This window comes from Schistosoma mansoni, chromosome 4, assembly GCF_000237925.1.
Source record: "Schistosoma mansoni strain Puerto Rico chromosome 4, complete genome".
Lineage (NCBI taxonomy): Eukaryota > Metazoa > Platyhelminthes > Trematoda > Strigeidida > Schistosomatidae > Schistosoma > Schistosoma mansoni.
In genome coordinates, this window is record NC_031498.1 from 29270991 (window position 1) to 29286478 (window position 15488).

The 15488-nt window shown below is 35.2% G+C and overlaps 1 protein-coding gene across 1 annotated transcript in view; it reads left to right on the plus strand.

The window, feature by feature from the left end:
- The window catches only part of Smp_151880 (putative transient receptor potential channel), a gene marked incomplete at both ends in the record, with an annotated part of 34745 nt that overhangs the window by 4614 nt on the left and 14643 nt on the right, over positions 1 to 15488 (plus strand). The window contains 7 exons of the mRNA XM_018797425.1: positions 2665 to 2886; positions 5247 to 5481; positions 8644 to 8766; positions 9924 to 9983; positions 11097 to 11140; positions 11993 to 12360; positions 14994 to 15094. Of these exons, the coding sequence (XP_018652468.1) occupies positions 2665 to 2886; positions 5247 to 5481; positions 8644 to 8766; positions 9924 to 9983; positions 11097 to 11140; positions 11993 to 12360; positions 14994 to 15094 (1153 nt within the window). The remainder of the gene's footprint in view (positions 1 to 2664; positions 2887 to 5246; positions 5482 to 8643; positions 8767 to 9923; positions 9984 to 11096; positions 11141 to 11992; positions 12361 to 14993; positions 15095 to 15488) is intronic.

The following is a 15488-nucleotide window of genomic DNA, read 5'->3' on the forward strand; positions in this document are numbered from 1 at the left end:
GATGATGTCGTTCAGAAGGACGATGAAAGCTCCAAGACCAAATCATCCAGGGCAGAGAACAAAACTCTATCAAAATCATCCACCTGGGCTACAAATCCTCTCCACCATCTCAAGGGTCGACAATGCCTGTTCACCATCCTTATTTTTAAAAATGGCATGCATCCGTGATTTTACTACATATCGATACAAGGACAGACATGTCATTTCCACTGTTGAGTTCTTATCCAATGTCCAACATTACTTAATCATAATTTTTCATTATGAGGGATATCTGTCTCTCATCAAAACTGTGAACCTTCGAGGGCTAGCCTAAAAGTCTAAAAGTAAGCACTTTCCACTTGGTCTGTGTGTTCTAAGTCCCACATCTAATGATGGTGTATTGACATACTTTTAAAGAATTCCATTCTAGGATGAAACAGTTGTCCAGTACTCTCGGTTTACAAAAGCTGCTTAAATAAAATCATTTTGTGATCTAAACTACAAATCTCGTATTTTGATACATTTCTAGCTTGGAGTACTAAGTAATTTTAGAGTAATTGTTATATCTGAAGCGTTTTGAATTCACTAGTTAGCGAACGGAACAAAGACTTGTGACCAGAGACCGATAAGCTAGCTATTCTGACGCGTCCCAGACCCAGCTAACTAGAGTAATAAGTCCAAGTTGGAAGCGGGGAAATATATTCCGTAGCAGCCAGAAGCACACCAATCGTAAGGGGAAAAAATCAAACTGATATATACAACAATAAATTGTCCTTGGGCAGCATTACAAAATAACACACTCAAAGGTACAACGGACCAATAACGTTTAAGATATTTTAAAAATGGGAAATACGATTCAAAGGTGAAAAAAGAGCGCTTTTGGCGCGAAAACAAAGAAATTCAAATTTTCAAAATAAAATTACAAAATTAGGCCATTTACCAAGTAAGTTCTGGGGATTTGACATCCCCAACAGTTAGGAAATCAGATTGTACTCACAACACTTAAGATTCAAAGTATTCATGCCAAATCAAATGTCCATAACTTTAATGACTTAAATCACTATGTAGACCGAAATTATTGATTTCGGTATTGAAAATTATTACAAGCAGACAAAGGCAACAACAAAAACTTTTGACTGTCCCTTGTAAAATGGAATCGATCTGAATGTCTTTTATATTTCCGAATTAAGGAGATTTGTGATGAAATGTTCTAAAAGTGTCTTAATTCTATACTTCTGTATTTTGTATTGTCATCGAAAGTATTTGCATTAATTTTCTGTACAAAACTTATGTGTTACAACGTGAATTCTGGTGAACATTTCTCGGTACACTCGAATAAATTTTATAAACTAATGTATATTCATTATATAAGTTTATAGTATAGTCACTGGAATAAGTGATTCAACTTCTCAACTCCATCTCTTTGACATTCAATACTGAATGAGTACGGAGAATTATCACGTAAAGCAAGACGCCATCATAATGATTACTATCCGATGACTGATAAGAATATATATTTTCCATTTGAATGTGGTACATATTATTATTAAACTAGTCTTTACACTGCTCCCGAAGCTCCTAAATCCGGCTAATGCTGCGAACAAACGTCTCAGTCATGAATAAATTGAAAACAAGATGGAGTTTATGAAATCAAATTCTGTCGAAATTTCGGTTAGCTAGAATTTTTTGGTAGGATATCCTGAACTTATGTTTCTTTCTAATTGACACTTGTCACCAGGGTGTACTTGTAACATTGAGGGAACTAATGCTTCCTATCGGATTCAAGCCTACGTCACCCAGCTTCAAAAATTACCACGAAGTTGTTTGGGGAACTACGTAGTGCACATAATGTCGAACCACTTTGATTTGGGGTCATATTGCAACTTGACTGAAAGGATTTTATTAGCACTAAAAGACTGGACAAACACTATGTTTTTCACTACCCAGTAATCAGTTGATTATACAAATCATATTGAATGGTTAAGTGTGTGACTATTGCATAAAATTAGGGATACTAATCCATCAGTGAGCTATAAATCAATATCATTTCACTGAATATTCAGGTCTGACTAAAGTCTATCAATTAAATTTTTAATATCACTAACCAACATAAATGACCGAACAACACGAGGTATGATGTCTTTTTAGTGAAATAAAATAAATTTACCATTTTATTCCAAAACTTTTCATTTAACAATAATAATATCAACTAACCTTTACTCACTGAAGTTGTGACAATTCGAAGCAAGAACAGGATTTTTTTGTGACGGCTTCAAAAAGCACGACGAAGCCTCCAGAGGCTCTAAAGGAGATGATGAGATTTTATCCATTCCGAACTTGATAGGGCCTTTTAGAATATCAACGTAGCATCCTACCATTGGAGAATAGTAGAACTTATCTCTTTGAGGATTAGCTGAATTGTAATGATGTTATGGCCGATACTAATAACTATAAATACCCATGTTTTTCTGTACACTTTTGATTTTTACCCAGTAATCAGTTCCCCTGTCTCTTCCATCTTCTGGTTTTCGACAGTGGAGTTCTACACGTTCGAGTACTGTTAGTTGTATAGCTTATTCTGTCGTAATCAAGTAGAAGACGTAACATAATGAAACAAAAATCTTATTCTAATTGTTATACTGCTCAATAACGAATATTTATTTTTTTATAAAAAATTATTTACAGACAGAATATGAAGAATTAGAAGCGAAATGTCAAAAATTTGCAACTGAAATGTTAGCACAAACTCGTAGTTCATCTGAATTGTCTATTGTTTTAAATCATTATACTGGAGCTGATGTATCAGGTTGCCATGTCAGTGGAATAAATCAATCCTTATCAGAGGATATCAGTGAAAGAATGCAATTATCACGATTGAAATTAGCTATAAGATATGGACAAAAACAGGTATGAATATGAGAAAAAACTCTTCATTTGTTTGATTTGTTTTAACGAGCGTGACTAGACAAATAATCACCGCCTTGAATTACGACAACCTTGGTAGACTTTATTTACTCAGTAGGTGATCGATAAACATTGAGATCTTCCTATTAACATGAATATCACTGCTAATTATCCGTCATATTCGTCATTGATTGTCTGATAGTTTCTGAGTTGCTCTTGGATAACCTGTCTAGATCACACTACTTACTCACCAGACATAGTTCCCTATAATTTCTTTCTGTTCTTGAAATGGCAAGTGGTAGGGACAAGCGTTATATGAAGACAAAATACTAATCATATGTAGTCATATTGCAGTCTTGGAGCTTAGAAACTAACAAAATAATACTTGATGAATAGTACGATGTAGTATATATTATTTCAAATAGCTTGGTTATGACGAGAAGTAGGAAATCATGATATTTGTCCCTTTGCGAAGGTTCAGCAATTCTACCTCCACACTTGCCACCTACTTACCATTTCTTGTTAATTCATGTCGTAATAATTTAGTCTTGAATAGTAAATACTAGATATTATCACAATTACGACACATGTTTCATATTTGTTGGAAATGAACCCAATGATCTTGCATAGCCAAAGTTAAGTCTTTCAACATCACAGCCACAGATGTTATTGACAAGTTATTTTAGTGATATTACATTAGGGTTTACACATGTTTTTCTCAAAGCATTCAAGCAACTCGAGCAAAAGATGTTTTCCAAAACTGATAGAATACATTAAGGATCAATCGTGATAAAAAGCTGGTTTCTGCTCTTTATTTTAGCATAGTTATTATGCTACTCAATGTTCTAGGCTCTGTCAGACAGAAGCGTTCGGATAATAAGTAGGATCAAAAGTGTTGACATGGATCCATCTCTCATATAGTAGTACTAGACATGCTTAGAAACTCCCTACCCTACGTTGTTCCATTTTTTTGTATACAGTGGTTGATTCAAGCTGTATATGTTATGATGTCACATGAGTGTGCGTGACCACATTGACTCCTAATATGTTGCTATCTTACTCATAAAAATAACTACGGTGATCTATGTGATGAATAACGAATCAGGTGGGATAATAATATAGCTTATCTATTCATATTACATCGATATCTGTCTAGATCAAACTTGGGCATATTGTTTGATGGGTTTAAATACCAAACTATTGATCATCGTTTCATGGCTTGTACGAATTGATTTCCAGTAAAAAAAACAAAGACTTAAAGGGACATCAACCATCAAGGCTATTAAGCCCATTACTAAAACATTGGATTACTATTGCTGTTTAAATCAAATACTCTAATGTATACTTTAATAAGATCATATTACCGAAGATATAGTGTTTTATATTCTTATGGTGCTTAGGTCCACACATCATTATTTGCCAAGCGATTCCATTTTCCTTTAATAATTATTTGATCTTAAGCTTTTGTTGAGAGTGTAATCTGTGTAATAATAGACAATAGATTCATTAAAAACTCGTGAATATCTTGTATACTGATATGTTATTGATTTTACGTGTTTGAACAACTGATTATGGTACTAATCACGGGTAATTAACACATTCAATTTTCAGAAGGGGTTTGGTGGAGATTTTAGTAATTTTATAAAGTTGAGGTCATGAGTCAATTGAAGCTAGACCACCATCGAAAAGCTGGAAGCACTGGACGGCCGTTTCTTCCTATTGTGGGATTCCTCAGCAGTGCGCATCCACGATCTCGCACTCGCGAGATTCGAACCCATTCATTTTACATTCAATTTTACTAAATAAGAGCAAGTTATGACAGTTGGATTTAGGAATCACTTTTGAAAGAAATTAGAAATATTGAACAATAGTGAGTATTTAGTATTTGTTTTGAATTGATGTGCAATGCTGAAGTGTTCCATAATAGAATGAAACAGGTATCTAGTACATTCTAGTTTCCAATAATTGTCTAAGATCATTCAGTGATGAAAACCATCTAAACCCAACAATCTCCAATAAACCTTTTAGTTTTAAAATATAATGAATGATCAGAAGGGGTTTTGTGGAGATTTCAGTATTTTTCATAGTTGAAATCATGAGTCGATTGAAGCTAGACCACCAGGAAGAACCTGGAAGCACTGGACGGCCAAATCGTCCTATTATGGGACTCCTCAGCAGTGCGCATCCATGACCTCGCCTCGCGACATTCGAACCCAGGACCTACCAGTCTCGAACCAGAGTACTTAACCGATAGACCACTGAGCCGGTATCCGATGGTGGTCTAGCTTCAATTGACTCAAGATTTCAACTATGATATATAATGAATGATTCTAATAATGAATTATTTGATTTATTTATTTTAGTTTGTAGCTCATCCACATTGTCAACAATTATTAGCTGCTATTTGGTATGAAGGATTACCTGGATTTCGTCAAAAACCAGTATTTGCTCAATTAACAACTATTGGAACATTATGTTCATTATTTCCATTATTAGCTACATTTTATATGCTTGCACCACATTCAAAATTGGGTAGTATGATGAGAAAACCATTTATAAAATTTTTATGTCATAGTAGTTCATATTTATCATTTTTAGGTAAGAATTGAAAGCTTAAAAATATCTAAAACTTAATTTTTTTTCTAAAAATTTTAAAAATAATATAAGTGTATTGGAGCTAGACCACCATCGGATGCCGGCTCATTGGTCTATCGGTTAAGTGCTCTGGCTCGAGACTGGTAGATCCTGGGTTCGAATCTCGTGAGGCGAGGTCGTGGATGCGCAGTGCTGAGGAGTCTCACAATAGAACGAGTTGACCGTCCAGTGCTTCCAGGTTCTTCCTGGTGGTCTAGCTTCGATTGACTGACACTTTCAACTATGTAAGTGTATTAATGGCAAATAATAAGCTAGAGATTATTCTTGATCTGAAAATTAATGATTGACTAAAGTGGTTGAACAGTTGATGTTATCAGTTGTACATTAATCTAGTTGACAATCTGTCCACATATTATCAGAGTGAATTAACTCCAGGGGGAGAATTCCAGTCATTTGATAGAAAGACTTGTTAACCATATTTTCAACAAGTCTCTGAAAATATCTTAGAATATCGAAATCCAAAGAATTGATTCGACTGCTAAGTAATGAATAGAGTAATGATGTGGAATTTAGAAACTCTAATAGCAAGTAGTACTAATGGTCTTAATTGATTTCTATCTTTAAAAGAACAAGAAACTGGATCTGAAATTCAAATTAAAAGGAAAATTATCATCTAGATGGATCACACATTCCTTATGGTAATTGAAATGTTAACAATACCAGATGAATGTTACAAAACAAATTGACATATTCAGATTTCGACCTTCTTTTTTTCAGAAGAGAAGCACTTGCAGAGTTAGTATACTTCGGTGTTGAAATTCAATTAGGTGCACAGAGGTGTGAGCTAATTTTTTTTACAAGAGTAATGTCAGTTAGTCAGCTATAACGTAGGACGAGGCACATATATGCATCGGTCCAAGTTGCCATACCTCATTAGTACAACAAGATGAACACCAAATTCATAGAAGCAGTTACTTCAATGGTAGTAATATACAAAACAAAGGTTGCATATAAAGATGAGATACAGGAGAAAGAATCAGTTGGTAGAAAGAAAGGTAGAAAGTAATTTTAATCTCACGGTTTAAGAGAAGACAAAGAGTGTATACACCTACACCATTGAGATTCTACCCTGAGCCATGTCATACAGTCTCCCAACATTGGTTAAGATAGTCGCGCTGACCCCAACCGACTAGTCTGCATCTACCAACATGACTTAGACCAGAAATTAGTGTTTTTGTGGATTGATGCCACGTCTTGGTTTGTCCGCCCCTAACTTTCTTCTAGCCAGCCACAACATCAGGATGGCCTGTCATCAGACAAATCAAGAGTGGGAAAGCAGCAGGACCTGACGATATACCAACTGAAGCACTGAGGTCAAACATAGAAGCAACTGCAAACATGCTTCACATTTTATTCAAGAATATTTGGGAAGAGGAACAAGTACCAACGGACTGAAAGAATGGATACATCATCAAGATACCAAAAAAAGGAGGTCTGAGCAAATGTGAAAACTACAGAGACATCACACTACTATGGGTACCAGGAAAAGTTTTCAAGAGTTTTGCTGAACCGGATGAAGGACGCAGTAGACGTCCAACTTCGAGATCAACAGACCGAATTCCGTAGGGATCGGTAGTGCACAGACCGAATCGTGACACTGCAGATCACCGTTGAACAATCAATTGAATGGGACTCGTCACTATACATCAACTGTGAGAAAGTATTCGACAGTGTGGATAGGATGACGTTATGGAATCCTTTTCGACACTATGGCGTACCTAAGAAGGTTGTCAATATCATCTGGAATTCATTCGATGGACTACACTGCGAAGTCATCCATAGAGGCTGACTACTTTCCTCCTTCCTCTTTCTTCTGGTGGTTGACTGGGAGGGAGCACGGAATGAAATGGACAGGTTGGATGCAACTAGACAACTTGAACTTCTTAAACGACCTAGCTTTTCATGTGGAAGCTTATGCTCACTGGTGAATCAGCCAGTTTCACAGTCTAACAATTGAGCCTCACAGAATTTCTCTGTATTAGTTCGAATATTCTTATGATTGATAAAACTTGTTTCATTAGGCCTGAACAAGTATTTATTTTGTAAAAGCTCGAATGAAACAGAACACGTTCTAACTGTGCCACATTATACTATTTTGTTATAAAATTACTTTCACGATTGCGCTTAATCAATAAGGCTAAATGAACATAAATTAATTGATCACTGTTTTGAATTGTAAAGAATAGATTGAATGCTAAGAGTGCAATTCAGTCAAATGAGCAAGTTTATACGATAGTATAATGCAGTGTTTTACGTTTCTTACGTAGTTGACTAGAACTCAAAGTTTCATTATTGTGATCTGTAAATTATTTGATCCCTTACTAATAACTAACGAAATGCTCTCTGATTCCTATTGTTGACTGATTTATGTCCACTCGTTATGAATCATAGCTATAGTTTCGAGCATACTTGGACCAGTGTCATTAGGTGCCGAGAGTTGGAAACGTCTACCATATACAATTCAGTCCAAGGCTGATCAGTGTACAGATTGGACTGTTTGTATAAATTATTCATTAAATAATATTTCATGCATTTCTCATATTTGAAGTCATTATTAAATCCCAGTTGTCTACAGGTATATTTGGTTTTTTCCAAGGCTTTAGATATAATTTTTTGGTTAGTTCTAGGAATTAATGAGTCCAAGTCAAAGGTTTTTTTCTCGAATAACTTCAAATATCCGACCGCATCTTCACGAGATTGTCTTATTCAAAAAGTTTTGTTATTTCTTTTTGGAATTTTATAATCCGTCACACAATATACTGGTTAGAAGATATGATGATTGTCATGTCTAAGACATGGGCCTATATTGACTTCTAATTTCGAACGATTGAGATTCTTCGAATATGAACGTGAACTAGTAAAAACTCGATAGTACGGCCACTGGCATAAACAACACTTCTAAAATTGTTTCTAACACCACGAAATCAAGGAAGAAGATAGGAGTATAGAAAAAGTTTGATACTCCATAAGTCAGGAAATCAACATTGGACCGAAACAACTTTGTATATAGGGTAACATTTTCACTTTAACTGTTATTCACTATATTCTCAACAAATAATATTTATTCATTGACACTTTTATACTTCATGTATATACCTTGAATAGCTCTACTTACATTGGCTGCTACACGTGTCGAGTTCTTATTGACAAATTCTCTTGATCAACGTATGCATGATCGTGGACCAACACCATCGTTAACAGAGTCAGCTTTAGTTATTTATGTTATAGGTAAGAAATAAACTATAAAAATTATCTTTTAAACATTATCTTACTTACTTATTTACTTACGACTGTTACCCCTCGTGGAGGAGCATAGTCCGCACACCAATATTCTCCATCCAACCCTGTCCTGGGCAATCCTTTCCAGTTCTTTCCAGTTAACATTCATCCTTTTCATATCTGCTTCTATTTCCCGGCGTAATATGTTCATCGGCCTTCCTCTTTTCCGCTTCCCTTCCGGATTCCAAGTTAAGGTTTGCCTTGTGATGCATTAAACATTATCTAGAAAGAGAACAATCACACAAATATTCCATTCAAGGAATATGCTCGAATTTCAACATATATTAGTGCTCCAGCAGGAAGTAAATACACATTACCTCCAACTTCATAAACTATAACATTGTCAACTCGATTACTCAATCCCCATAAGAAATTTCTGTTCACTATGTAACTAATAATAAAACTAACTTGTCAATGACATAAGCTTATTTAAGCTGACTAGTTACACTACTAGAACGAAACCCTCGTACATATTAACCGAAATATTTTAATAAACGAACATGTCAAATCACTATACTGACTTTTCTTAACTGTTCTTTTTCACTGTTCAATTTTTTAATTACAGGTTTTGTTTGGCAACAAATGAAAAAACTTTATATATGGGGTTTACGTGCATATTTAACTGATATGTGGAATCTTGTAGATTTTGTTATGAATGCACTTTACATAGCAACTATATCATTGAGAACAGTTGCATGGGCTAGAGTAATGTTTTATTTTTTTTATCATTGTGTGCTCTATTTCATGTTTACTTAAATCTTGTTCATTTTTTAAGGAAAAAGTTATTTTAGTGTCTCTTGTCAATAATTTCGAAGATAAATTTACCCTTCCTTCCCCCTTACATTGATTAGAGAACCATCCAAAACGAATAGGCAGTTGTTTCGATCAGGTTAAGAATACGATTATAATCAGAGATGGCTCGATGAGAGAAAAAATTTAAGCCTTAGAGTGTGCACATTACTGTCAGTCGGTTGGTGTTAGTTCGCTTTTCAGATTTGATCAATAACTGGTAAACTGACTAACTGAATAGCTTATAATTGTAATAACAGCCATGATAATGATAGTAATTTACTGGTCAGCTAAATTGTGTTATAGTGCCGACTCAGAACGGTTTTTCAGATTAAAAGGAAACAGTATTTGGTTATTATATAATCTGTGTTACAAGAGTAAGAGAATAACACTTGATGGAGTATTGACATGAAGAGTAATTTTTTCTATTTTAAAAATTCATTCACTAAGTGCAAAATAAAAAAAAACGCCCGATGAAAAAGTCAATCCATGTTTCAATAATCCTCGAGAGGGTTTATATGGTTGTAAGTAAGGTTTCTTTGAAACTTGGTTTCACACATAGTCACACTCATTGCATAGTTGTCTGACAAGTATATGTTTGTCACTGAAGTCCTGAACCGACTACCACTGGTGTGAATGAATTTCTCACCAAAATACAAGGGTCAACGTGTTACACCTGATTGATTCGTCCATAAATTATAATCCTGCCATTCTTTGTTTGGAAATATCTATCCATCAACTGATCACTAAACATCAAATTCAGGGATTAATCTTTTAGATATGATATTCAGTTGTTTGTAGGTTTTTGTCTAGCCTAGAAGTACACTATCATTACTGTATCATGCAGAGAAACATGGGTGTGAAAATCTTGAAAAAAGAACTGAAGAATACATGGATTGAAAATTCAGTTAGCATATACCATGGAATCTCAATGAATTATGAAAGAGATCGGGAACGGTTACCATTGGTATTTTCAATAATGCAATGAGAAGACGAAGTTTATCAGAATTATGTGATATATTTGCCAAATACATTTCGAACAATCTGATCACACATATACTTGTTAGGACATTTTTATATTCAGAAGGGGTTTTGTGGAGATTTCAGTATTTTTCATAGTTGAAATCATGGGTCAATTGAAGCTAGACCACCATATAAAACCTGGAAACACTGGACGGCCGTTTCGTCCTATTATGGGACTCCTAAGCAGTGCGCATCCACGATCCCCCACTCGCGAGACTCGAATCCAGGACCTACCAGTCTAGCGCCAGAGCATTTAACCGATAGACCACTGAGCCGGCTGGCATCCAACGGTGTTAATGTCTAACTTCAACCAATCCACGCATTTTGAGCGACCATTCACCAATTGTCTTCAGTGAGTTGTTATCTCACAACAGACGTGGTTGAACTCCACTGGTCACTACTTCCCACTAGAACTCCAGGACATGTATCTTGAAGTCAGTCACTAGTGAGCATATAATTATAATCAGAAGGGGTTTTGTGGAAAACTAAACGGTCAACTAGACAGATCAAGGTAAGCCATAACAAAGAAAAAAACAAATAAAGTACACAAAAGCAATATGACAACTACTCTGGATCATAAATGAGCATTGTTTTTGAACACATAAAGGGGGTTTCAATTTCCGTATAGCCGGGACTTCAATAAACCTTAGTATACGTCCTTGAAACGCTGACTTGATGTCAACCTTATGATCAGTTTCAACCAAATGTTTCCCAATGGAAGAAGATGTTTGTCTATCCTGTGATCTTATTTGATCATTGGAATTCATTTGGTTCTGTAGCCATTTAGGTATGTATTCCACCACCCATCAAATGTATTTTACAATAATATCACATGGTTACTTACTTACTCACGCCTGTTACCCCCTCGTGGAGGAGCATAGGTCACTCACCAGCATTCTCCATCCAACTCTGTCCTGAGCCTTCCTTTCCAGTTCTTTCCAGTTGTTATTCATCCTTTTTATATCTGCTTCTATTTCCCGGCGTAATGTGTTCTTTGGCCTTCCTCTTTTCCACTTCCCTTCCGGAATCCAAGTTAGGGACTGCCTTGTAATACACATTGGTGATTTCCTTAATGTATGTCCTATCCACTTCCAACGTCTTTTCCTAATTTCCTCTTCAGCTGGACGCTGGTTTGTCCTCTCCCATAAAACGCTGTTTCTGATAGTATCCGGCCATAGGATGTTGAGTATCACATGGTTACACAGGAGATATACTATAGTATTGAAAGGATAATCTTGTAACGTTTATCAAATGTTTCCTAATAGTCAATAAACTTTATTCGATACTTTATTCATGAAATCCTATTGATTTATGCACCAATTAATTCTTTCTTTCAATTTACTTTAAAATTTATCATTTATAGATTGTATTCTATAATGAACCACGTTATATTAATCGTGGTCAATGGGATTCATTTGATCCAGTACTTGTCTCGGAATGTTTATTTGCTGCAGCTAATATAGTATCAACATTAAAATTAGTTTATGTATTTACTGTTAGTCCACAACTTGGTCCATTACAAATATCATTAGGTCGTATGTTACATGATATATTTAGATTTTTTTGTGTTTATTTCTTGGTATTGGTTGCATTTGCATTTGGATTTAATCAATTATATTGGTTTTATGCAAAAAATCGTGCTAGAAATTGTAAAAATGTTCATTTTACATTAGAAGAAGGACAAAAAGATGTATATGATTATTGTATTACAAGAGGTACTTATTTTACCAAGTGAGTACATTTTGGATAAGTATTTATATGATTTAAAATAGATATTCATTTTCTTTAATTTATTATATTTTGTTTCAAGTACTCCTGTTGAAAGATTGATTAAATGAGACGAACGTTTGAAGGATTTCAAAGTCACAGCGATAATTTCAATATCTGATGCTCATGTACGATTGTTTCACAGAGGATTTTAAAGAAGATGTGACAATTAAGCGGCTTTTTTATTTTATTTTATTTTATTTAAACACATAAATATTGGTACAAGGAAGCACCAGATAAATATGCGCCTCATAAATCTCATTTGATTTGTGTGATGGCTGTCATACTGACCAGGTGCCCAAACTGAAGCAGGTGGTTTTCTTAGGGGGCCACACCCGGAGCCTTTGACCTAAAGATCTGATCCATAAGGCAGTGGAGCATCATAATGAGATACAGTCCCATGGTAGCCGGTGACCAACGATTGGTTCATACGCCATTTGTTCCTTCAGGATATTGGAGCCCATGTGCACCATTGGTTTGGAATAAGGGTTTTCCAACTCCCCTAGGTGGACTTTCCGTGTCCACCAACCCGGTTAAAGCGCCGGACATTCACTTTTCGTCCTATCAATTTCGTAAACAACAGTGATGCCACAAGAAGGCAGTGAGTAGGACTTCCCTGACAGAGGCTATATATTCGCGTGGTCATGTGAGAGCATTTTGAGAGGGAGAGCGGACTCTCTCCACTCTCAGCCTTACCAGGGCATTTGGGGGCAATTAAGCGGCTACAATAAATGGGACTACTGAGAAGTTCCTTTATTTGTGATTGTGGTAATCAAATGACTTGTAGACCTTGTTCAGACTACCGTGATGTTGTCTTTCGATGTAATATATGTTGGAGGAAGATGTCTGCTAGAATAGGAACCTTTTTGCTCGATCCACATTGAGACTAAGGCAAATTATAATAATTACCGCAAACTGTATAATAAAAGCACCAGTAACATTGACTACAATATTCGCATATGTTACTGAAGCCTTGAGTATTCGGTGTTGTGAGTATTGTAGGGATATATGCGTAATAAAAATGACAAGCTTATACAACTGGAATACACACAAACAATATTGAAGCTATGTGGTCGAGGCTGAGATTTGCGACATTATCATGGCTCCAGAGGTCGACTATTATGGAGCCATATAGACGAGTTCCTCTACAGTATACCTTTGAACCTCTTTCTAACCTTAACAAGTTTTTGGACCATTCGAAAGTAGTGTATCCACCTTAATTGGTTTTGTGTAATATATTTTTACTTCATAATGACTGCTTACTGATTGGCTAACATTTCTCAAGGTCACTAGAAATTCGTTCAAAGGTCATGCATAAATTATAGTCTTGCCAAACATTGCGATCATCGCTATTATGTTCTCTGAAATAGATAATTTAGTCGTGGAGCTTTTGATTGTTCTTTTGAATAAAATCATCAGCATAAATATTAGCTAGAAGTGTAGTGTTCGAATTTCTCCACATATGACTCACAGTTTGTCCTGTCGACCTCGACCATGATTTGTTATTGTTGACTTCTTCTACTTCTCTATTTTGATTGTATGTCTCTTTGTTATGATCATTGTTCCTACAGTTGTACATGAGTTTTCTGAATGGTTGATAAGTCTCACCGATTTTGACGTGTTTATTGATTGACATGAGTTCCAAGCTTCTAAAACGTTCTCTGGTGTTCTTGATATGCCGTCTATTCAAGATTTCAATATTTCCCCAGTTGAATGTGGGTCCACAGTTGTGCACATGCACTGATATAGGCGAAAGTGTGTCATGGTATTTGGCCACTAATTGATGTTCGTGTGGGCGAAAATGAGGGAGGAGTTCACTTTGTCATTTCATTCTTTGGTTTGCATACAATTGATTGAAGTGACTTTGCTGTTCTATGTGATACACTTATTCCAAATGGCTTCAATAATCTCGTCGTAATTTCTGACATGTCCTTTATATATGGATGGTAAACATCAATATGGGAATGATATGTTAACAATTAGTCCTACCAAGTAAAATTACCAACCCGGATAAACTACTGCTTATTAGTAGTATTATTTATATTATTGAGGAAATAATAACCGATGTAGATTAATAATTTTAATACTAACCTCTACAAGAGAACAATTCGGATCGAAAAACTGATCAGAATTCAAATCAAATATATACTAATGACACCCCTTTAAAAAGCCAACATTTCACACTTTTTGTTTCGACCAGATAACTTTGCCTTGTGATAAAAACATTATTTTACCGTATGAAATTTGATGTAAGTTTCCTAAATGCAATACACAAGATCCCATCAAGTTAGGTTGGTACACACTGATGGAAAATAATTCTATTCTTGATGGAGTTTATGCCCCTCCTCTATCTCCTAAAAGTTACAATTTTGAAGGATGAGGTCCCCCCATAAGAATTCCTATCCGTTCATACTAGTCATCCCAGTAATATCATGGGTCATTTGTATCATTGCAGCCTTGTAGGTTGTATTATTTTATAAAGATATATTAGGAGTAGATTCCGCTGAAGTCTTATTGTGGGCTCTCTTTTATGTAAGTTAAAACTACTGTTCTTTAATTAAGTAGTTCATATTTAATAATGAAAAATCCCCTTCTAGCTTATTCGAAATTGTTCAATCACTATATTGGTCTGCTTATGGTTTGATTGATTTGACAAGTCTCAATTTGGAATATCCACATGCATTTACGGAGTTTGTAGGTAATTCTGACATAGATTTTTCGTGAACATAACTTTTGGGGTTTTCTTTTTTACAATCGTAACTACAGTATTATTAAATTACTGTGGTGAATAATATTCAAATGTAACACTCAAATAAAAGCCAATTTGTTCTATATTATAGAAACAATTCTTATGTTTAATTCATTTAACAGTTGATGAAGTGAATAAAACCCAAATAAGTTGATGCTCACTGTTGAGGAGTCCCACAATAAGACGAAACGGCCGTTCAGTGCTTCCAGGTTTTCCATGATGATCTAGCTCCAATTGACTCATGATTTCAACTATATAGAATAATGAAAAGACAAGACATAATTGTTCTCTAAATGAAACGGTATTATAAATAACTGACCAATAAGATTTCAGTTGGATGTTT